Consider the following 25,734-nt stretch of genomic DNA (forward strand, 5'->3'; position numbering starts at 1 on the left):
CTAAATTGGAATGGGCCGTTCCTAAACTGGAACGGGCCGTTCCAAGATTAGAACAGGTCATTCCAAACTCCTCAAAAAACGGTCAAAACCTTAACTGGAACGGGCCGTTTCCAAACTGGAACGGGCCATTCCAAGTTATTAAAAAGGCCTAAAAACTCCCTTTTGGAACGGTCGTTCCATTCTAGCTAATTGTGTGTTAATTTCACCTTTGGAACGGGCCGTTCCAGTCACAAAATTAACACACAACGTTCGGATCCAGAACGGGTCGTTCTGATTTTGGAACAGGCCGTTCTGGACACTTTCTGAAGTCTATAAATAGACAGCTTGGGCACAGTTCTCCGGACTCCAAAATTTCGTCCCAGACTCCTTAAGAGCTCAAAATTTCTCTCTCTTTCCCTCCGATTATATTTCTTGAGATTTGTGAGGCATATTGTAGTGTGAAAGGTTGCCATAAAGCACCTTTTCCATTTTGAAGATTCAATAGAGCTCGTTCAAGAGGTATTTCAATCAATCTTCTTCTATATCTTTTATTTCTCATTTTATATCTATCTTTTATTTACAACAAACGCAATCATGTAGATATTTTAGGGTTAGTCGTATAATTTAAATATGTAAATAAATATTAATATAGAGGATTCAATATTTAATTTATTAATTCTTATCATGTTAACTTCATCATAAGGTACCGATTGAGGACACTGTAGGGGTGCTTAATACCTTCCTTACACGTAATCAACCCCCGAACCCAATTCTGGTTATCAAGGCCATTATTGGATCTTTAAAAAACCTTTTCTTTTTCCAATGTTTTGAGTAAAATATTGGTGGTGACTCCACGAACCTATTTTCAAAACCATTAATTAAGGATTAGTCTGGTGTCCGGACATTCCTTAATTAATGAGAATTTTAAAAGGATGTCTAAACCATAGGTCGCAAGATCGGAAATTTTCGGGTTGCGACAGATGGCGACTCCACAAACCATTAATTGATGAAGTTAATAAAATAAAAATAATAATTTAAATATTTTTCCCCTTTACTTTGTTTATTTTATTTGTTTGGTTTTCATATCTGTTTGCCTGTTTAAATTCAGCACTTGTTTGGAATAGAAAAATTGTACACAAACCTTTGCACACAACAGTTCTCCCTACACCCGGGGGCATGAGGGTATTAAACATAGGGAGTGGTTGACGTACGACCGGCCCAAGTTTGGCCTTGGAACCTGTGAGCCTTGTCAAAAATCACACTCAAGGTGATAACCGGTTACTCTAGCCCGAAATACTGCGACAAACCTTAGAGTTTACCAGGTGACGGCGACAGAGATACTGGGTCCCTATAATGGGGACACCTTTGGGGCCTTAAGACCAGTGAGATTAGAACTGTCCTATACAACGCACTTTTCTTAACAGGAACCACAGACCAAGGATTTGAATACGATCGTTCGTGGGTGTATGTTGATTGAGCATGTGTGTGTGCATTTGTTTGTATTATTTCTTCTAATAAGAGTGGATTGGAATTTTAAAATAAGCGAATAGATAATATAAAAAAATAATAATAATAATAATAATAAAAATTTTATACCTCTTTGCACATTCTTAGGTCAGGATTCCATTAACATCATATAGGTAGTTTCCTTTTGAAAAAAAATCAATAAAAGAAATCTCATCTTTACCATGCATCATTCCCTTTTAGATAATAGAAACATGATAAAGAGTAGGCAAAAAAAAAAAAGAACATGCATATCATATATTATTTAGGATCACAAGGAGATTTGTATCAAAGACAAGAAATTAGTGTGACCTCTGTGACATCATAAAATATTATGAAGAGGAACATCGATAACTCACCTCGCGGCAAGGATGAGCCATCGAATCTTTGTTAGGAATTCCCTTTCATGCATTTACATCCAAATAGTTTAATAGAAAACTATTCATTGTCACTCGAAGGTGTATCCTAAACACTTCATACTCACGAAGCTCAAGGGGAAAGTGTCATGGAAGCTCTACAAGAAGGAAGTCGTGTACTTTTTATGGAATTCATACAGATCAAACAACAAATGATTAAGATGATCGATGCCATGACCAAGATGCAACACGACATCGACCATACTAGAGGATGTCTGAACGCTCTAGAAGAAAGATTGAGAGCTGTCGAAACACACAATTTTGACGGTAAAGAAGCTGCTGAAATCACAATACCCCCACGGTTAGAGGATAGTCAATCAAAATGGGTCTATGGAGAAAAAGAGAGGAGAAACTTAGTGCTACCACTTTCCCCGTCTTCCCTCGGAAGCTTAAAACAGTCTCAAAAAAAAAAAAGAAAAGACTTCCGACGAAATTCCTATGAGCTATCTAGACTTGCTTCCTCAACTATTAAGGGCCTCAATGTTGGTGAGAATCCCACCGCCAAGAAAGCAAGAACCACCATACCCATCATGGTATAGGCCTGAAGAAACTTGCGACTATCATTCGGGAGCATCAGGGCACTCCATCAAAGATTGTAGAGCCTTGAAGATTCGCGTACAAAGGCTTATAGACGCCGAATGGCTCAAGTTTGAGGCCAGTGTATCTAATATCGTTGAATGACCAAGATAAGTAGCAATCTTGGGATGGTCTATTAGAAAGCTGTCAGGGGGTTCTCCTTTTTGAAAAAAAAATTAAAATTACTTTAAGTTCATGCTTAACTCATGACCTTCACCCATGATCATGAGTTTAAAATAAGGGCTTGTTTTATTTTTACATTCATCAATAACATACGTCATTTTCATAAAACCCTTGCGCCTATTCTTTTCTCTCTTATGTCACATTAAATTCAAAAATCAATCACCATAAAAAAAACATGACTAAAGATAATAAAATTAATCAAAACTCCGAACATCTACGACGCATTATCTGAGTCTAAGGTAGATAAGGAGATCACCTCCTCGAAACATACAAAAATAAGAAAGTGATCAGAAGAGTCTTACACAAGATCCTCATTGCATATGAAGAGTCTTGCAAAAAAAACAACTTTCGCTCAATTTGGCCGACAAAGGAAGCACAAATCTTGGCTCATGAAAGAACTCTCTCTCAACACCCATAGGTTGGGGCAACATCTTTCTCCTTGGTGTACGGGAATGAGGGGCAGTGTTAAGCATCAAAGACGCTGGTCCTCCCAAACGCGGATGGCAGGAGATTTTGTCAAAGCAAAGAAGTGTTATGCCAAAAAATAATGTCACTTGCAAAATACTACTAGGATGAAAACCCGCAAAGGGCATCTTAGGCAAACAATAAAAAAAATTGAAAGTTCCCGCTAGGACACGTCCTAGGAAAAAATTGGGGATCTAAAAGGATAAAAATAGCAAGTGATGATTCTCATATTTAAAAGCTAAAAGACGGCTTAAACACTTCTACAAGGGGCCAAATTCTGCAAAGACTCTGCCTGAGACTCGGATATGTAGTTCAAGATAATTAGGAGAATGATTATAATAACTATCCAAGGAAATGTTTATTTAAAAAAAAAAAAAAACTTAAACACTCATCTACCTCAACTACCCATTCATTTTAAATCATTCTACCTTCACTACTCATTCATTTTAAATCATCCTACCTCTATTAACCATTCATTCTAAATCATCTTTCTCTTTCCTTCTGTCTTGTCCAATCTTAATGACATATATTGTTGATGGTTGTCAAAATTTAAACAAGTACAAAAAAAAAAGAAACAAAAAAAATGAAAATGACCCCCTTGGATGAAAACCCGTAAAGGGCGTCCTAGGCAAAAATTAGGGCAAATATAAAGAGCAAAAAATACTCGCTAGGATACATCCTAGGCAAAAGTTAGGGTTTTTGAGAAAAAAAAACCCCAAGGCAGTTTGATACCAAGTGGCCAATACAACTGAAGTTATGCATCAATCAGAACAGTTTATTCGTGAGAAGGAGAAAAGGAAAGCCACCTTCTAAAAAAAATACTAAAATCAAAAACATGCATTGCATGCATCCAACAAGCATTTCACACACTTAGAAAAATTTCTTTATCCAATGGGAATTATTCAAAAAATAAATAAATAAATAAATCAAATAAATAAAATTTTGCATAAATAAGCATTAGCATAGAAGCATCATTGCATAACATGCATATGGAACAAGTGTGCATAAAAAGGGTATAAGTTCATTAAAAAAAAATTGAAAAAATCCAATCCATTCCTGCTTTGCATTTTCTTTTGTATTCTTGCATTCTTTGTGTGTGTTTATCCATCACTTGTCGGAGGAATCAAGAGACCGAAGCACTCGTAAAAAGTCAACAGCTAGAGAGTGCCTTAAGAGTCAAGATCATGTCAAAAAGCCTAGCCCCAACAAGGGCATTCCATACAAGTGGTTTCATATAGCCACCAAGAAAAGAAAGACACGTCAACAACAAGACGGGATAAAACTAGGAGAGGAAGAATAATCAAGTCCACAAGCATGAAGAAACCACCAAGCTTTATTCTGTCTTCGACCGGATTATACTCCTCAACCGAATGATGGAAGATTCATGAAAATGCCAAGACCAGGAATGTTTTCCTACCAAAGCCAGGAGTGGCTTCCAAAATAATACTCATCAATAAATATTAAGCAAATAACATCATCATGGGATGAGATCCCTCCACCAATGATGATAACAAAAGATAAAACAGAAAAAGGCAAGCTTCATACATGTTGAAAAAGTCGAAGCATTTAGAAAAATAGCAGAAAAAGGCAAGCTTCAAACATGAAAAAGCCGAAGCTAAACAAATATAAAATTCAGAAAAAACCTACCACAAGCAGATGCCTGGAGAGACATCACAATACTCACATGGCAGGGGCAACACTAGAATCCCTGTCATCCGCCTATCTTTGCCCACCAACACAAGGGCACATCAAACATCTCCTGCCCAGTCACTTAGGGGCAGTCTTTCATCCCACAACACCAACAAGACGACATCAAGTACAAGATCAGAAAGGGTTGCTAGATCCCCAAAACTAGTACAAGATCGGTAAGGGTTGCTAGATCCCTAAAACTAGTACAAGATCGAAAAAAGTTGCTAGATCCTCAAAACTAGTACAAGATCGGTAAGGGTTGCTAGATCCCTAAAACTAGTACAAGATCAGAAAGGGTTGCTAGATCCCCAAAACTAGTACAAGATCAGTAAGGGTTGCTAGATCCCCAAAACTAGTACAAGATCAGTAAGGGTTGCTAGATCCCTAAAACTAGTACAAGATCGGTAAGGATTGCTAGATCCCTACAAGATCGGTAAGGATTGCTAGATCCCCAAAACTAGTACAAGATCGAAAAGGGTTGCTAGATCCCCAAAACTAGTACAAGATCGATAAGGGTTCCTAGATCTCCAAAACTAGTACAAGATCGGTACGGGTTTCTAGATCCCTAAAACTAGTACAAGATCGGTAAGGGTTGCTATATCCCTAAAACTAGTACAAGATCGGTAAGGGTTGCTAGACCCCAAAACTAGTAGTGGGCCGGCTTAAGCCCTAAATATTAGTCCAGCTTGGAGAGGCTGAGCTCAGAAGATACTCCCTCTTTAACAAGCCACAAATAAAGAAACACACTACCATGAGACAAGCAAAAGCAGTAGGAAGCATCTACATCAAGACCAGAAGCCTAGATGTTTCGGTTTACCATCCTTATCACCTGACGGAGCATATAAACCAACACTCAGTTACTCTTAGGGACAAGGATACAGGTAAACACCATCTACTCGAAAGAAATGGTGTGGGGGCATCTACACTGCTGAAGTAAAGGAGAAGATTCGGACACAGAAAGCGACATGGGGCATTCACATGGATCTTGAAGCCTAGATATTTCGGTTTACCATCCTTGACACCCAACAGAGCATACAACCCAACACTCAGTTGCTCCAAGGGGCAAGGATATAGGGAACACCATCTACCCGAAGGAAACAATGTGAAGGTATCTATTGTCAAAACAAGAGTGAAGATCTGAGTTTTCACCTCACTATCACAAGAGAAACAATGGAGCTTCTACTCAAAGACTAAAGATCAAGTGTATTGTTTGCCACCCTTGTTACCCCATAGAGTATGCAACCCAACACTCAGCTGCTCTAAAAGGTAATGATACGAACAAATACACCTATCCAAGGGAAGCAACGTAGAAGCATCAACACTGAGACGAGAAGAAGACCCGGACGAAATGTCTACGTCTTTACTTGCCTTTGGAAAAGCAACACAGCTATTCCAAAGGACAAGTAAAGAGGGGCAGTTGTAGACACCCAATTTCGTCCGGAGGCATGCAAACAACGGGACAGGACTTTAGAGGGCCCAAAAGCCCAAACAAGCTGATTTTAGAAGACTGGAACGAACTGTTCCAAAACCGGAACGGGCCGTTCTCAATTTGGAACGGGCCGTTCCAAGTTCCTAAAAGGGCCAAAAAACCCTAGTTTGGAACGGGTTGTTCCTAAATTGGAACGGGCCATTCCAAGTTATTAAAAAGGCCTAAAAACTCCCTTTTGAAACGGTCGTTCCAGTCTAGCTAATTGTGTGTTAATTTCACCTCTGGAACGGGTCGTTCTAGTTTTAGAACGGGCCGTTCCAGTCACAAAATTAACACACAACGTTCGGATCCAGAACGGGCCGTTCTAGAAACTTTCTAAAGTCTATAAATAGACAGCTTGGGCACAGTTCTCCAGACTCCAAAATTTCGTCCTAGACTCCTTAAGAGCGCGAAATTTCTCTCTCTTTCCCTCCGATTGTATTTCTTGAGATTTGTGAGACATATTGTAGTGTGAAAGGTTGCCATAAAGCACCTTTTCCATTTTGAAGATTCAATAGAGCTCGTTCAAGAGGTATTTCAATCAATCTTCTTCTATATCTTTTATTTCTCATTTTATATCTATCTTTTATTTACAACAAACGCAATCATGTAGATATTTTAGGGTTAGTCGTATAATTTAAATATGTAAATAAATATTAATAAAGGGGATTCAATATTTAATTTATTAATTCTTATCATGTTAACTTCATCATAGGGTACCGATTGAGGGCGCTGTAGGGGTGCTTAATACCTTCCTTACACGTAATCGACCCCCGAACCCAATTCTGGTTATCAAGGCCATTATTGGATCTTTAAAAAACCTTTTCTTTTTCCAATGTTTTGAGTAAAATATTGGTGGTGACTCCACAAACCTATTTTCAAAACCATTAATTAAGGATTAGTCTGGTGTCCGGGCATTCCTTAATTAATGAGACTTTTAAAAGGATGTTTAAACCATAGGTCGCAAGATTGGAAATTTTCGGGTTGCGACATAGTGAAACCCTAAAAATAAAATAAAATAAAAGAAAATATAAAACAAGAGCATGTGGGGCTATACCAAAACGCATGAAAATCAGCAAAATCTAAAGGAAGGTAATCCACACCGATTCTGAAAAAACTCATTCTTTATAAAAGTAGGCAAAATGACCCACCAAACAAAATCACCTCTATTTGCTAAACCATATCTAACTAGTACGGCTATACACTAATTCCCTTCACGAAAAATATGTGAATTCATAAAGGACATGGAACAACAAAGTTGTATAAAATGTTTCCATCTACTACAAATTCACCAAGGAACTATGTTAATATTAGACAAAGCATCTAAAAACAATTTGGAATCACACTCTAACCAAATCTTATATGATCCCTACATATATATGCTTGTTCAATAGAAAGTATGGCCCCTATAACTTTTTTTGAGAAAGCTAAAGCAATACTAATAAAAGAAGAGAAACCCCCTAGAAAAGCTTTAATACTATCACGAAAAAAACCTCCACAAACCACCTGACTATGGGAACCTATAACACCACCATCTGTGTTACACTTGACAAAATCTTGAGCTAGAGGGAACTAATTGACCTATTTCACTACTAGGGATTTTGGTGGATGAGGATGTGAAAGGAATCTATGCACTATGCATGCATCCTACCAAGAATATAAGATACATCTAGATAAAAAATGATCAGAGAGGGAGTCCATGACCATCACCCTAGAAAATGCATGATGAAGTGACAACATTGGGTTCTTAAAATGCAAATCATTCCTAGCCACTCAAATAATCCAAATCACGTGTACTAGTGCTGAAATCAAGAACTCCTTAATTTGACTACACCAACACCTGTCCAAAATAGAAAATATAGATTGTGTTGAAGTGAGATCTAATTGTTGTTGAAAATGGAAAAATGGCATGAGTCCTCTACATGCTTGCCACACATACTACACATTGAGACAACCGTTATACCATGAGATCTAAGATTCTCATATGTTGCATAATTCTCTATTATTGTGTTGAGAATTAATTGGATTAAATGTGTTTGGGGATGTGAGATGGATGAACCTTGAATATCGGACGTGTTGTGTTGATATAAATTGTGGTTGTATATTTTTTTAGAATGTTGCCTGGATACCTTGTGTATGTTATACATGGATGAGATATATTTTTACTCTTTTATGTTTGATTTATATGTTACTTTTGTTTGGGATGATCATCATGCGAAAGTAAAACATGTATATGAAACCAAGCACTAGGGAGAGGAAGCTCAATGGTTCAGTTTTTGTTTGGGGTCTTGCTTTAATAGTGTGACATCAAAGTTAGAGGATTTTTATTATGTTTTCTTAGCTATAGATGGAGTTAAACTTGTTTTATGGTTTTTAGAAGTTTTGTAAAAAGTTGGTTTATGATTTGTTTTAAGAACTTATAATTATCTTTATTTACCTTTTCACTAAAGAGTTTTTATTAATAATGTGCAAACCCCTTTTCACTACGAATTTAATTAGTTATTTGTATTATCTTTTAATTAAACTTGTTTTCTTAATAATATTTTATAGTTTTCTTAGGGTAAAAAGGTGTCATAGTGCCAACTTGAGTGCCAACTTGGCAACCTTGCCAAACATGAGGAATATTCATGTTTGGTTAGAGCCTTGTCATTATATTATGACAATGGGTGTACTTTTAATTGTCATCCAATTAAAATAAACATAAGACCATTGAGTTTGGAAATTCTAGTGGAAATGGGCCCAAGTGTGTTGTGAGATTAATGTTATAATTCACCTTGGGTTAAGTCCATTAAAAGAACCACCCCATTGTGGTTCATTGGTTGGTGTATAACCAAAATGTCCATTTTTTGAGGTTTAGAGGAGATGAGAAACTCACTCCATACATTAGTGTTTTTCAATTGAAAATGATCAAGCCGTCGCGGGAGTCGATCTTCCGTATTGCCATTAAGGCCTGGCTACTAGGTGAACAACTCACTTAATAAGGAAGATACCTTCCATAGTGAGGTTTTGTTATATTTTATTCCTATAGCTACTACTTGTATACTACTAGTTCCAATTCAACTACCCATTGTATTTTACTCTACGGAATATTTGCATTTCTTCACCCCTGCCTACACCATCTTTTAACTCAACCTCATCCTTCGGTCAAGACATCAAAACGGTATCCCTTATGCCTTATAATGGAATCACCTCATCAAAAAATCTGATTACTCTCACAGTGTATTTGCCTTTCAAACCAGCTACCATGACAAAATTTCTTCTAGTAGGAGTGCCTATTAATTGGAGTGTGCATCATTGGTAATAACCAAAGAAAAAGGCATTGAGGAGGAAAACCCTTTAAAAGATTCTTCTTAGTTATTGGATTGGTAGCTATCTTTGGTATTTGAGAATATTAGGTGAAGAATAAATGATAATTTTATTTTGAATTTTGTATTTTATGTATTTACTAAAAGGGTACTTTACAATCGTACCCCAATTTACGCATAGTAACATTTAAGTAACCATATTTATTGAGTAACATTTATAACTATGTTGTTTTTGGTGTTAATTATATGGTATGTTTATCATAAATTTTTATCAAGAAGTTTTGGAAGTACTTTACACATGAAGCAAGGACAAGATGTGGCATTGAGTTCAAAAGAGTAAGAGAAAGGGTTGGGAATAAATTGTGTCTATAGATGTACATGTATAATATACATTTTGGCATTCTAGTCTTTGGAAATTAATAATAATAAATTGTTTCCACAATTTTTAAATAAATTTGTAATAGAAATAAAGTTTTTATAGTGTGAGAGTTATAAAAATTACTAAGACAATTAGTTTAGCTTACACAATGATATTTTGTGGTATTTTTCTAATTAAGCTTGAAGTTTTGGCTAGTTTCATATAACTATATATATATATATATATATATATATATATATATATATATATATATATATATATATATTGTAGATGTTAGGTTTTCTTTCATCTATGACATCTATTTTCATATTGTCAAGCAAATGAGGGTGAATTTTTAATAAAAGAATATGTAAACATTGCATTTTCTTTGATGAATAATATTCATGTTAATTGTATATTTATTTTTGTTGTGAATGCATACTTTATGTTTGTGAGTTACTAACAACATTTCTCAATAATAATTTAACAACTTAATCTTACTAGTAAAAGAACAAAGAAATAACGGTATAAACTTAATTGATAATGCAAGCCAAATAAAATCAACAACTTGAATTAAATGCAATAATAATCGATCTTATGAGTATAGCAAACAAATTCATTGCAAAACAACTTCAATTGCACATTTTAATTAATTTATTTAAAGTCAACAATCAAATTTCAACAATCAAAAGGAAAACATGAATCTAAAATAGGGAAATATTTCCATAAAAAACTCATCCTTATTTTCAATACTGAACCTACATTTTAACTTGATCAAGTTTTCATCTTTTGGACCATTTGTATCTCTTTCTAGCTAGTTCTCTTGTGACTCCTCCACATTTAGAAAATTGGCAAACAACTTCAATCTCCCATCCTCCCTTGAAGCATGGAAAAGACTTCCCTCTGGAATTTTGATCTCTTCAACAACTGAGTTTTCACTTTCCTTATGATATGCTAGGTACTTGTAGGTCTTGCCAACCTTAACCTTTTTAAGGCAAGAAATTGGAGGAGGGATACATTTTGTAGCAGTAAATTCCTTATTCTTGTTATATTTCATTTGCTTCCCAAGGTTTTTCTCCAGGTAGCTTTCATTATCCTTCATTATCTCAAGCTTTTACTTTTTTCCCCAAGTTTCAAAGACATGTCTATGCTGGAAGGTATAAACATTGAGAATTGCAAAGATGGAAATGATGGAGAGCTTAGGATTGACAAACAAGAACTTTTTCCAAGAGAAACCTCCTCAAGATTTTTGGTATCTTCAACTACCAAAGTTGTTGTTAATGGTTTCATTGGCTTGGTGAAAAGGATTGAGTTTGAGTCTAGTTGGGGACTTAAGAGATCCTAAAGGCTAGACGAGTTGATAGAAGCCATTGGAAGGAGTTTCAAGGAGTAAAAATCAACTAGGAGTGAGGTCATAAAGAAAGTGAAGGTAGAATATATAAGAAAAAATTAAATACATATTAAGTAAATCTTGAAGTTTGAATCTAATTAATGCCTCTTGAAAAACATCTATAAACATCTAAAAATACTAAAAGTATGCTTGGATATAGTCTAGAAGGACTTTTGAGAACTTCTCTACTGAATAATTATTTAGTAAATAAACTTTCAAAAGCCTTTTTATGCTTGTATCCAAACATGTTTTAAGAATGAGAGAGTATAGGTTTCTCTAAACTGCCAAATAAGGAGCAAAGTTGTCAAAGTTACATAAAATAGTGATTATTTTATATTAATTGCATATTATTTATGATGTTTTTATGTCTCATTTTGTTCGATATGAAACCCAATTTTTTTTTCAATGAATCATGTTACTTTTTTTTTAATTCACAAAGGAGACAAAATACTCGATGTGAAAATTAGGATAAAATTATGTGAAAGTAAAGTAATCTTGAAGTATTTGACATCTATATTAAACAATTAAAGAAAATGTTCTCATTCTTCTAAATTAATTGTACTATATTATTTCATATTTATCATCTTGGCTAAAGAAAAAAAAAAGTAAGTTATAAATTACGGGTAAAATGAAAAGAAAAAAAAAGCAAAATTCAATTGTTGATTAGTGTGTGAGTTATTGTAAACCACTAGTATCAAGTTTGATTCCTATGGATAAAAAGAATACAGAGATGGATCAATTTGGCCATATCAAGTTTGAAAAAACTAGAAAATTTAGGTGGACCTACGATAAGATTTAAAATGTTCATATTTCTTTTGCATTTAAGATATTAAATTATTCATTAATTGTCATAATCTTGTCATTAAAGTAACCATTAAATAGTAAAACTAAGTAACAATTTGTCAACACCTATTTACAAGTTTTCATTTTTCTATAGATAATAGAAAAATTTGTTGTTCTATCTTTTGTCACATTTTTCTTATAGTTTTAAGACTATTGTTATATATCAGTTATTATTAATTATTCTTGGAATGACAAAAAAAAAACATAAGGTGACTAATTTAGAAAATTTAAAAATAATGCATTTTTTTTTATCAACTTGAATTCATTTTTTTCTTCATTTTTACATGCATACTTACTTTAGTATTTAAGTTTTGCTTCATATTATTTAAATTCAATGTTTTCATATAATTTCTGCATTTAATATAGTCATTTAAAGATATACACCTTATTAAATTAATCATTTATTATCACATTTTTTTTCATCAAAGTTATCGTTAACTAGTACAAGTAAACACAAAATTTTCTTTAGTAGATAAACAAAAAAAAAATGTTTATACATGAAGGATAAATATGATGTTATGTATTTTGGAGCATGGAGGATAAGAGGTGTCATAGTTTAAAGAATAAAATATATTGTATAAGGCTTTATATGTTTATTGTTTTATAAAACAATTTTCTACTTTTGTTTTTGTTTGTGTTGGAACCAAAGACAAATGTCTATAACTTCATAAGTGTTTTGATGATAATAATTGACATTAAAAATTTAAGTAAAAAGAGAAAATTGATAAAATTGTTATAATAATGAACTATATTTATTAAACGCAATACATCCAATATATTTTTTTTATAAAATTGTTTAATGGACACAGTATAACTAAGCATCCAATGAATTTACCTTGTTATATTTTACGTTTAATAAGCTTATTATATGTTTTTATATACATTCTATGGAAAAGGAGTTGTCACTTGTCAATCAAGTTTGTTATGTTACTAATGAAGCATTAGTTTTTTGCTAGAAAAACTTTGTTACTTTTTCTCTTTATAGGAAGTTGTCTTCAAATTCTTATGCATACACATATAAAACACAAATACAAAAAAAAATTATTTCAATGATAGCTTGTTCAAAATGGGAAATGTTGCAGAGTTGCACCTACTATAACAGTTATAACATTTTTCTCTTCCACTTGGCAGAAAGCAAGGATTTGTTGTACCTTTTTGTCCAAAATGAGCATGATAATGTCTACTAAATATTCTTTGTCCCTATCGTTATTCTTCTAAAAGCTATACATTGAGACCCATGAAGATGTTGAACATTTCAAAGTGTTAATATGTGAATTCATATTAGTGCCAAATAAGAAAGTTATCAATAAAAAAAATACTTCAACTATTGAGTGGACAATCTCTTTAACTTGATAGTTTACTATGTTTTAGTTTTGTGTTGAATGACACGCTAGCTTGTACTTACATATCTTCACCTTTGTGGATTAAACACTTGTAAATCCTAACTCTATGTTGTAAGGAGCTTGAAGAAGCTTGGTAAGAAATAATACTTGGTGAAGTATAGCTCAATTGAGCTTAACAACTTGTAAAACTTAAAGAGCTAGAGATATTTGGTTTGTACTCTTAAATTAAGTAGTGAAAATTCTTTAATGATCCACTAGTACACAAAGGGTGTTTTACATCGTGTATTTTGACCATTTTACGTCGGAAAAGGGTCCGACGTTAATACGGGAGTCGTAAATTTACGTCGCCACTGGAAGACGACGTAAATTTACGTCGGGCAACTTTTCAGACCGACGTAAAAAGGGTCAAAATCGTGCCACAAATTTACGTCGGGCAACTTTGCCAGGCCCGACGTAAATTTACGTCGGACAACGCCATGTCCGACGTAAATTGTGGCAGTTTTTTTTTTAAAAACGTTTGTAAATTGATATACCCAACACCTGCATATAAATATAATCCAGAATACCAAATCTAAACCAGGCAGTCCAGAATAGAAATTCAAATTGTATTTCAAAATTGAATGACAAAAAGAAAATAATATATAAATCTTAAAAAACATAAATTATGACAATGTAAATCCTATTATCCTAAAAAAGCTATAAAACATGTTTGTCAATGCTATCTAAATAACTAACTATCAAACTATAAACATAATATCTAACTAACTAAACTTAGAAAAAAAGTTGCCCATTGTTCTCTTATCTTGAGCATCTCATCTTCGGGCAATGGAGATGGATCTTGAAAGACCTGAAAGGGTAATTTAAGTGTCATTAATATGCAATGTTAATTATTCTAAAGGTAAATATAGTTAAATAAATTTTGATATGAATTACCTGCGCCCAAGAATCAATAATACCCGCAGAAACTATGGCTTTCATCCAATACATGATGTAATAGCCACATTCAAACGAGTCTTGTTGCTTATTACACTAAAATGAGAAACAAATAATTATTAATTCCAAAGTCAATAAATTTAAATATTATTGACTGTATGAATTAATTTGCTAACCTTAGGGTATATGAAATGCAATGACTTTGATGATCTGGCTCTTCCACTTAATATATTAGCTCCAGACACGATTCTAATTAATTGAAATAAAAATAAATGTTAGCCAATATATATAATTACAGTGTTAAAACATAATGAAAAAATTTAGTTACCCATGTAATTGGCTTTTAATTTCCTGGCTTGGTTTTCGATGAAGTGAACAAAACCACACCACGGTATATTCCTTAGGAATGATTACCATTAACTGCCAATGAGACCTACATTGTATGACAAACAAATCAGTTAAAAAATTACCATGATTAAAAAATCAATTAAAAAACTAACCCGTCAATGTATGGAGCCATGTATATATGTCTTCTTGAGTCACTCATCCATGTTTGCATATATTGTTGGATCTGGACCTGAGTGTTTCCTGATTTTTGGATGGATTGAGGCTCAATAAATCCATATACTTCTGCTTGTGCTTGCTCCACACTCAATTTGTCCATGTACCTAACACAAATAATTATTATAAGTTAAATGTAATTATTGTAAATTTAGACTCATAAAAGAAAATATGACTTACATGGCCCACAACTGTATGATAGATATATTTAACATGGAGGTTCCCCCAACAATCTCTAATGCATCAGGCAGAGATATGTATAGTGGAACATCAGAGCTATCAACTCCAAAAACTCTAATGTCCCACTGCAATTGAATTGGTTGCTTCTTTAATCGTGGTAATTTGATTAGAAGCTTAGATATGGGATCATCCTCAGCTTCTGCGATATTAGCATCATGAACATGAGGTTCTCTCATGACCTCCTTACCACGATCGATAAAATCCTAAAGAAATAATGAAAATTAGTTAAACAATAATAGAATTATAAGAATCTAAAGGAGCAATAATATAATTACCTTTGCCCGTGCTGAAAGCGGCATGACCAAACATTTTGGCCAAGCTAAGAATGTGCCGGTTGCCTGCCCCACTAGTTGAACCTCTGTATTGGGCAAAGGCACTGGAGCAGCAGCATCTTGAACTTGGTCAACCACAACCCGTGTCCAGTCTGGCTGTAGAGGGACACCATGGATGGTTGAGCCACCCTCAAATACTCGGCCAATAGCCACTAACCGTGGGGGGTCATCCTCAACATATAACTCGCACTGGTTTGGTACATCAGTGTGAGCATGTTCCCCTGAGAAATTTGGAGCAGCACAACTCCCTTTAGTGCTGACTCGAACACCATCATGAGCAACTGCAGTCTGTTGCTGAGAACGAGCCAAAAGTTCAAACTTCTCTTCAAACTGTTTTTCAATATTCTTCAGTTTCTCTTCAAACTGCATCTCCAATCTCTGCTCCAATTTCTGTATAACCTCTTGACTGCAAGAGTCGACAGTGCTCCTCGATGATCGGCCACCAAAGAAATCTCGGTGGCTCCAAGAACCACCAACACCACGCACACGACCTCCGTGCTCTGGCTTTCCTATGGCCGTTGTGAGGATATCATTCCGACCATCGGAAACAAATGAGCCTTGGGTGCTCTGCTCAACTAAATCCTCCTGCAACAATAAGGAAGATTAAAAAATCTTATGAATTAAATGAGTTGAAATGAAGAGTCTTAATTTGTATATTTTTACTTACTATTTTATTAGCAACGACCCTTGCAGACTCAGAAGTCATTTGCCCATCTGGTTTTGTCCGGGCTGCTATCCACATCTCATGGCGGGGAGGTGACTCCACACGGTCAGCATCCTCAACCCCTGCTGCCTGTGCCCTAGCCTTCTTCATTTGCTTTTTTTTTCTTTCATATCCCCCTCTTGACAATAGATGGGGTGCATCATTCTTGGCTTGTCGTTCTTGGGCAGCTATTCTTTTAGCCTACAATAATACAAAAAAAATGAGATAAATTAAAATATACCTTAAGTATTTGTGTCAATGTAAAAGTTATCGATAACTAACCTGCCACGAAGGGTCCAATCGAGTGGCACAAAATTGCATCCACTCCTCATCAGTGATCTGGTACTTTAGACAGGGAGTCTCATTTTGGCGCTCTCCAAATACATACTCCCGTGTCAAGAAAGTCTTGAAGTCTCTCCACCTGCTGGCAAGGGCAGATAACATCTTCCTCCTCATGCCCTCAGTGTTGGGAATGTCAAAATTTTGCTATGAAAATAACAACAAATAATAAATAATGTATTTAAGTTATATAATATTGAAAGGATGTGAAAGTATATACCTGAATATCCTGCCACATGAGGTTCTTGTCAACCTCCTGAACGTCATCCCATGATGGAATGATAATAGAAACATGTCGTCGAGCTAGGACTCCCAAATAGCTCTTAAACTTGGCAGCATTTGGGCCTGATGCCTTGCCAGAACGAGGATCCACCTCAACCGATGTCCTCTCCTTGGCAATGCGCCCAGCTGTCAACCCAGACAATCGAGTGACAGATCTACCTTCCCTCCTACCACTGCCAGACCCAGAATCCTCCATAATCCTGAAAAAATTAAACTGTCATTATTAAAACAATGAATTAATTGAATAGACAAATAAAGTAAAAAAGATAATAACAATATAGCAACAAAATAACTAATAAAAAAACAAATAATACATAAACAGAAACCTATTAGGTTGGAATGTTTTCCCATATTCATCCAACTTCGATTCATTATCTATATATTAACACAAATTAACTATTGACTCAGTTATTCATAATTTTTTTAACCTAAACTACAACCCTAAAAAATCGATGGTAAACTAAAGGTCAATGCCTAAAAAAGTCTCTTCTTTAATGCATCTGGAACGGCCGTACTGAAACTAGAACGGGACGTTCCAGATCATCAAATTACAACAAAAAAAATTCCAGCAGAACGGGCCGTTCTCCATGCGGTACGACCCGTACTGCTTGCAGAACGGCCCGTTCTGCAAGGAGAACGGCCCGTTCTGCAAGGAGAACGGCCCGTTCTCCTTGCAGAACGGCCCGTTCTCCTTGCAGAACGGCCCGTTCCAGAGGAACAAATAGCAAAAAAAAAACAAATAAATTACGGGGACAACAAACTAACCTCAAACGACCAACGTGCTGACACTTACAAACTTGGATACGTTGAATGTAGCCGTAAACGCAGAGGGAGACTCAAGTAATTCAGAGGATTTCGTATAAACTGTGAGCGCGGGAATGAAAATGGGACCTTGGGGGCAATATAGGAGAACTATTACGTTGGATAAGGCGTCGCCGACGTAAATTTACGTCGCCCTTGTTGAACTCCGACGTAAATTTACGTCGGATTTGGGTGGGACCGACGTAAATTTACGTCGGACTACAGGGAACCGACGTAAATTTACGTCGGAATAGTGGTACCCGACGTAAATTAACGTCGAATTGGAGGTACCCGACGTAAATTACCTAATTTACGTCGGTCTAAGAGAGGTCCGACGTAAATTAGTCTCCACTTATTTACGAAACTGCCACCCGCGTTTTTACAACGTCGGTGTTTGTGGTTTGCGACGTAAATTGGGTGACGTAAATACCCTTTTTTTGCACTAGTGTGAGGACACTATGTTATTAGGATGTATGTCGCGTCCAAGCTCGACATAGAATGTCCAAAACACCTAATATAGGAAGTCCCTAACACATTAGTGTTTAGTTATTGAGTGTACCAACAAAAGCTTTGTGTTTTTTTTTTCTTTTTTCTACTCTCTATTTAAATAATGGATGATTTATTTCAAACTTTGATATTATAATCTAACTAGTTTTAGAAAAAAAAGGTTTTTTAAAATGCTTTATGTTGGTCCCGAATAGAACACAAATCTAGAAAGGGGGATTGAATAGATTCTTTGCTCAAACGACTTCTAATGGTCTTTCAAACTGCTCTCTTTCTAATTTCTTTACTATCTTTACATTAATTTCTATCAATCACATTCAGATTACTAATACAATCAAGAATACAATTTATCAGATTTAATACACAATGGAACAAATATTGTAATCCAAATTAATTTTAGTAATTACCTTTTTTCTTTATTACCAAATTGCATATATTATACTCAGATTTTCAAATAAGCAATTGATAATATTCAAGAAAAAAATTTCTTGAAATTCTTGGGATTCTTTTTATCAATTTAACAATAATTATAACAAGTTATGAAGGTTAAGAGAGAATTTTCACAGTGATCTATATTGGTTCAATCCAAAGTGTAGGGACAGAAACATGTGGTGCATTTTTTAGCCAATAGACATGTAAGCTAGTCGTAGTGACCAAAATAGTAGTCGTAGATTTTTATCTTATCTTTTTATTGATAGCTAAAACATCTAATTCTAAGTTTAGGAGCTCAAGATATGGTCTGCCCAAGATATCATGTCAAAGTGGGAAAAATTAAGAAAATTAATTAGAATTTAGAATTAAAACCAATACAATCCACTAAAATAATTCACAACCAAATCATAAATTTAAGACTCTCATTAAGATTAAATAATCCCAATGTAATTCACAAAAGGATGTATCAAAGATGTTCTATCAAACCTCACCCAAACTGTTATGGTGAGATATCATTTAGTGGAGGTTGCGACCTCCTACAACATCTTAATATGACAATGACACCCTTCTAACCCAAAGCGTTATTATAATTTTTTTATTAAGATAACACATTTTATTAAAAAGATAATATAAAAACTAATTTGATTTGTATCATAAAAGGTTCCATATATTAACAAAAACTCTAGCATTAACGAGAAATAAACATAGTTATATGTTCATAAGCCTAGGCACAAACTGGTCTTTAAAAAACTCAAAAAACCATATAACATCATAAAGCAAACTAAACTCCATCTATAACTAAAGAAAACATAATAAAGTCCTCTAACTCCAATGTTACACTATCAAAGTAAGACCCCTAAAACATCAACTAAAGCACTAACTTTCCTCTCTCTCTCTCTCTCTCTCTCTCTCTCTCTCTCTCTCTCTCTCTCTCTCTCTCTCTCTCTCTCTCTCTCTTTCATGCTTAGCCTCATATACTTGCTCTACTCCTACATGGTGATCAAGAACAAACAAAATGCAACAAAAGAATTAAAGGAGTGAGAATATATCTCATCCATGTATAGCACATACAAGGTATATAGGCAGCATGCTAACATAATACACAACCATAATTTATATCAACATAATACATCTAGTATTTAAGATTCCTCAATCTCATATCATCAAAAACATTTAATATGAATCATTCTCATCACAATATTAGAGACTTGTGCAATATATGCTCCTAACTCTACATACATGTGGTACTAATCTCCAACATTACCCAAAAGCACTCCAATACAAGGTAGCCTAGGAGCCATGGCCTGGATCACCACACACTAAGAAACCCTCTCAATCAATAAAAGAATTATAGTTGACCATCAACGTTGTCTCTTATACTCATTAGGGACTCACTAGGGAGAAACTTGAAGAGGAATCAACATCAATCCGATTCCAATTTGGAATCGGATTGATGTTGATTCCTCTTCAAGTTTCTCCCTAGACCTTTGGCTCCTTGATTCTTCTCAAGCTTTTCCAAAGCTTCTAATGGAGGAAAAGCTTCAAATTTCACCAAGGTTTGGTGAAGAACGCTTTTCAAGAGGCACCCTCCTTGGAAGAGAGATAAGCCACTTCAATTCTCACCACACTCTTGCTTGAAGAGGATAAAAGAATTGAATGAATATCAAAGAGGTTGGAGACTTTTAGAAGAGAGAATTTCTGAACAATTTTGGAATTCACTCAATATATCATCAAAAAGTGATTACACAGATAAGAAAAAGGTTTATATAGAGTGGGGAAACTTGTGGTTCAAGTTAGGCTAACTATGGTTCTAGAGAACCATGGTTAGCTTAACTTGACCGACCTAGTTGGTTTAAGAGGCTTGTGGAGCAAGCTTCTAACTTATAAGCTTGGGAAGCAAGCTAAGTTAGAAGCTTGTAGCACAAGCTTCCCAAGTGTGCAAGCCAAGCCAAGCAATTCAACCAAAGGACTAGGCTAGGCGGCAAAGACTTGTATTTCCATATTTAATCCAATCCAAAAACTTGGAGTTGGTTTAGTTAGGTTCACCAAATGATGGTGAGACCTAACTAAATCAATTCCTTGGAAAATATGGAACAAAATAAGCTCAATATGTAAAATTTGGCCTAGGCTCAATTCTGGCCCAATTACTAGTTGCACCTACACACCTTGCTATTTGTCACCCCACTTCTACTACTAAAAAATATAAAAATGAATGATCCTTAATACAAGGTCAAATGGAGCAAAAGTCTCTAAGTAACATACCCTAAATTCCTAAAGGATAACCTATAATAAAAGAAAGAAAGTGTCTTACAAATACAAAGGCAAAATACATGTATACAAACAACTACTATGTACAAGTATCATACAATGTGTATACAATAGAGACTAAGAGACTAATAAGAGGAATCATACTCAATGCTCATGAAGAGCAAAGGTCTAAGAAGCACCTCCTCTGTAGAAGCCTCCTCTAGACTCCTAACCATGGACCTAGTTAAAGGCCCAATGGTCTTCAAGTGTGAGCCTCCTTGGATCAACCTTCATCCATATTGGTCTTACCTCTTCCAAAGGGATCTTTGGGGATTAGATTTCCATCATACCCTACCCCTTCGAAAGTATTTGTCCTCAAATCCAGTGGTTCATCCACAAGGATAGGATAACCTACAAAAACAAAAAACAAAGCATTAGGAATGCTATATTCATATAATACATGTGAAAAGTGCACTCTATGAGGAATTCCCTCTATAGTCCTAACAAGGGTCCTTAGACTAGAAAGGATGGGTTCTCTAAAAATAAGAATAGGCTCCTCACTATAGTGTAGTCTAAGTGTAAAACTAAATCCTAAAAATGTGAGAGTAATAAAACTATAAGAAACAAATGAAGTACTCTTACATACTAAGATATCTTGCCTGAAGTACCCTATGTAGTAACCTAGGAGCCTACAAGAAAACAAAGTGAATATAATAAGGAAACTACCTAGACAACCCTTGATCATATTATTTGTTAGATACAACATGGAAAAGGGTGTGGTTTAGTTAGGTTCACCAAATGATGGAGAAACTAGCTAAATCAATTCCTTGGAAAACAACTACTATGTACAAGTATCATATTATGTATATACAATGGAGACTAAGAGACTAATAAGAGGAATCATACTCAATGCTCATGAAGAGCAAAGGTCTAAGAAGAACCTCCTTTGTAGAAGCCTCCTCCAACCTCCTAACCATGGACCTAGTTAAAGGCCTAATGGTCTTTAAGTGTGAGCCTCATTGGATCAACCTTTACCCTTCTTGGTCTTGCCTCTTCCAAAGGGATCTTTAGGGATTAGATTTCCATCAACATCTCCTCTTCATCAAAACTATTAGAAGGACAAGAATCATAATCAGAATTTACCTCTCATCTTATATCATCTGTGTCTCCCATTAGACAAATGTTGGCATTTTCATCGTCTAAATTGCTATTGTTATTGTCCAAATCCTCCTTGGTGGCCATAAAACTTTTCTTGGCCTTCTTTTTGTTGGCCCATCACTTTCTGAGTGTAGGACATTTAGTTTTCATATGTCTAAGTTTCTTACACTCATAGCAGATAACTTCTTTGTTGTCTTCCTAAACAAGTTTCTTGTACTTGTCCTTCTTTTATTATTATCCTTAACCTTAGACTTGCTTCTATGTTTCTATTTACTTTTGCATCTACTAGGTAGATGATTAGTCTTTCCATAGATTTTATAGAGAAAGTCTTAGATCTAGAATATGATGTCCCAAATTTTGAATCAAAACCAAGACCACTTTTGTTAGATGGGAGCCTTTAATGCTTTAAAAGCATATTTAGTTTGGAGGATCCATCTAAGAATTTAGCAAGATCTTTCTTGATTTGTATGTTTTCATCTAAAAATGTTGTAACCTTATGTGGTTCATTGTTTATGATCTTCTATTTGTAATAGTTTACATTTTTCTTTAAATTTCTCATACTCAAAAGTTATCATCTAAAAGTTTTCTAGGAGAGTTTCATAAGACATCTCCTTTTCATCAAAACTATTAGAAGGACAAGAATCATAGTTATAATTTACCTCTCATCTTCACTACAAAAAAATCAAGTTTTAGCTACCACCAAAATCGGTCGCTATTTAGGTAAATTCAGTCGCTGTTGCATTTAGCGACCGAAATAGCGACCGAAAAAATCCGTCGCTAAAACCCTGGTCGCTATTTTAAATAGCGACCAAAATTTTTTCCGTCGCAATTTAGCGACCGAAAAATCAGTCGCTAAACATTAAAAATCCGTCGCTAATATTTTGGTCTCCTAACTTCTGGAGACCAATTTTGCGACCAAATTTTTTTGTAGCAATTTCGGTCGCTATTTTTTTTTATTTATTTAATAAAAACATTTTAAAAATTAGTCTCTAAATCGGTCGCTAAAAACCTGAAATAGCTACGAATAAATTCGGTCGCTATTTCGGTCGCTAAAAATTTGAAATAGCTACAAAATATTTTGGTCACTATTTCGGTCGCTAATAACTTGAAATAGCTACGAATTATTTCGGTCACTATTTCGGTCGCTAAAAACTTGAATTAGCTACGAACGATTTTGGTCGCTATTTCGGTCGCTAAAAACTTAAATTAGCTACGAATTATTTTAATCGCTATTCCGGTTGCTAAAAACTTGAATTAGCTACAAATTCTTTTGGTCGCTATTGATGACTCACATGATTGCTAACTAAACCATGTGAGTCATAAATCCTTATTGCATTTAATCTATTATTGAATAAATAATCAATAACAAAAGCTAGTATTAAGGAAGATTAATTTATTATCATTTGAGAAATTTTTGGCTAATAGCAAGTAGATTGAAGTGGAAAAGTAGGTGGGATCAGTTAAGCATAGTCTTATGAACCAGTGAAAGTGAAAATTTCATTCAACGGTGATGATAAAAATGTCAAAAATTAACTCTAACTTTATTAACACAAGTCACTTTTGAATAACATAAATTAGTTCTTAATTATCAGTAGATAATGTATAAATATGGACACACAAAAAAAATATTAAATCAGTTAAAAAGATTATAATGCCCTGTAGGGTACTTTTTCTTTTGATAACTTAAAACAGAAAACTACTTTACATTTGGGTAATTGATGCCAGGTGGTGTGAGAATCTCAGAATCAAAATACATAGGCCCTAGCTTCCTGTACAGTTCTAACGCCAATTGCCTCTAATTTATATGGTTATAATACCCTACACAATCAAATTTCAGTATCATTTTGTCACTTATGATTCCATGTACTATGAGGCTGGAGGTCTTGTGTTGGTCTTCTCAGGACCTGCAAAATGGTTTAACAAAAATACAATTTACATGCAGTTTGAGCACCAATCAATCAACATGTAGTGCTATATAAAGGCAACAGAAAATGCCATAGTAAAATTGAAATCTATAACACCAAGTTGGATCCAATTCAATGATTTTGCTGAGTAAAGGAAAGGATTTCAATGCCTTAAATGTTGAGAAATCTGAATGAAATCATACCAGTCCCACTAGCCTCACGGATCTCCACTTCTCTCCATTCTTGCACAAGGGCACAACAGCAACACATCAAATGAGAAAGAAAATCATCAACAAAGCCCCCCTGCCATAGAATGTCAATAGCTAATGAAACATAAAACATACCAGAAAATGAAAAAAACAAAAAAAAAGTCTCCATATAACACTAAATTCCAATGATAACTCAAACCTTAACATTTATATATTTGTAAGTCGCCTTGAAAATTGGACAATCAGGATCCATTTAAACCATATCAGAGTCGGTATAAATTTCCACAAGCCAAGAAACAACAAGTAAAAATACTGAATAGTTGAATACATGAGAGTCTAGATATATTAGCCAATAGCCCCCAGACACGTTTACTAAAATAGTGTTTTAAGTATATCCTCTGAACAATAAGAATAAACCTTTCATCATAGAATAAAAAATTATGTGAAAAGAAGGAAGCATTACCCTGATGTTGAACATCTTCCGAAGCTTCCTCCTTATGCAGCAAGTATAGCAACAGCAAGATAAATTATTGAATATGCCATCAATTCATTATATACTTCCGCAGAAGCTGAAAAACCACAAATTTGAAATTTAGCAACACGGCCTCAATATAAGAAAGTGACAAAAATCAATTAGGCCAGAGCTGTAGCTATTATGATATCTTAAGAATGGTGAGACTTCGTTACTGTTAAAATCAAAGATACATTACCCTCTTCAGTCTTAATTATATAAGAAAGTGTAGACAGGGCTTGCTTCAGTTAATTTGATGAAGTCAAGATTTTCTAAAGGTTTAGGCGAAGTCATAGCAACCAAGAAGACATTCTTCAAAAGTGAAAATTATAAACTGAATGTGCATAATGTTATGATCTTATTATCCACTTAAGTAAAATTCTAGCCTTGTTAACGACAGAGTGAAACAGAATTCAAATAGAGATTCATCACTTTGATGCTAACAACCCATTATAGCTCACTTACATATTGGCCTGTTAGTTGCAACAGTAGAAATATTTGACAGTGTCCCACAAGGATAGAAACATGTCTTTATACCTGCAAATCAAATTGTCCACTTAAGAAGAAAAGCACAACATGATTGGAGGGCTCTGTTGAGATTCCCTTATATTTAAATTATAGATTTCATCATTAACATGAATAACTTCACACTAACAAAATCAATGGCAAAAGGTATAAATCAATAAAACTATTTTTTTCCAAATATTTCATGAGACAGTAGTAATATCTAATAAGTGACACTGTAATGTAATTTCTTAGACTGTTGGCAAGGATCTAGATTTGGTCATACAAAGACTGTAAATGCAACTCATATTTAGACAGTTCGTGTCATGACAGAAAATTTTATTATAGATCTAAACAATATTCAATGGTTGAGAAGAAATTAGTTTGTTAAATGCCAAACACGTCATACAATACTAGCTAAATGAAACAGACTTCAACAATTCATACCCTTTCTAGTTAACCTTCCAGAGACATAGAATCCCTTCTCCAACACTACAAACCACCTTAATATATGCAACACCCAAGAGCACAGTAAAGCTAACAGCTCCAAATTAAA

The 25,734-nt window shown here is 34.6% G+C and overlaps 1 protein-coding gene across 3 annotated transcripts; it reads right to left on the reverse strand.

Moving 5' to 3' along the window:
- Positions 1-13,748: 13,748 nt before the first annotated feature.
- Positions 13,749-18,002, reverse strand: LOC145950149 (uncharacterized). 3 transcript variants are annotated; one of them, XR_014428251.1, is made up of 9 exons: positions 16,847-18,002; positions 16,570-16,773; positions 16,252-16,488; positions 15,528-16,169; positions 15,193-15,455; positions 14,780-15,119; positions 14,628-14,700; positions 14,452-14,547; positions 13,749-14,365 (listed from the first exon to the last, which is right to left on the reverse strand). XR_014428251.1 is itself a non-coding variant. In XM_083061122.1 (6 exons), the coding sequence occupies exons 1-6, from the start codon at positions 17,102-17,104 to the stop codon at positions 14,939-14,941; spliced, it is 1,785 nt and encodes a 594-aa protein (XP_082917248.1). In that variant the 5' UTR covers positions 17,105-18,002; the 3' UTR covers positions 14,561-14,938. The 3 variants fall into 3 exon arrangements, 1 of the variants encoding a protein (XP_082917248.1); XR_014428250.1 differs by having other exon boundaries at positions 13,749-14,547; XM_083061122.1 differs by lacking the exons at positions 13,749-14,365; positions 14,452-14,547 and having other exon boundaries at positions 14,561-15,119.
- Positions 18,003-25,734: the final 7,732 nt, after the last annotated feature.

Source organism: Cajanus cajan, chromosome 7 (genome assembly GCF_000230855.2).
Source record: "Cajanus cajan strain Asha chromosome 7, NIPB_CcT2T_4, whole genome shotgun sequence".
In the NCBI taxonomy this organism is placed as follows: Eukaryota; Viridiplantae; Streptophyta; class Magnoliopsida; order Fabales; family Fabaceae; genus Cajanus; species Cajanus cajan.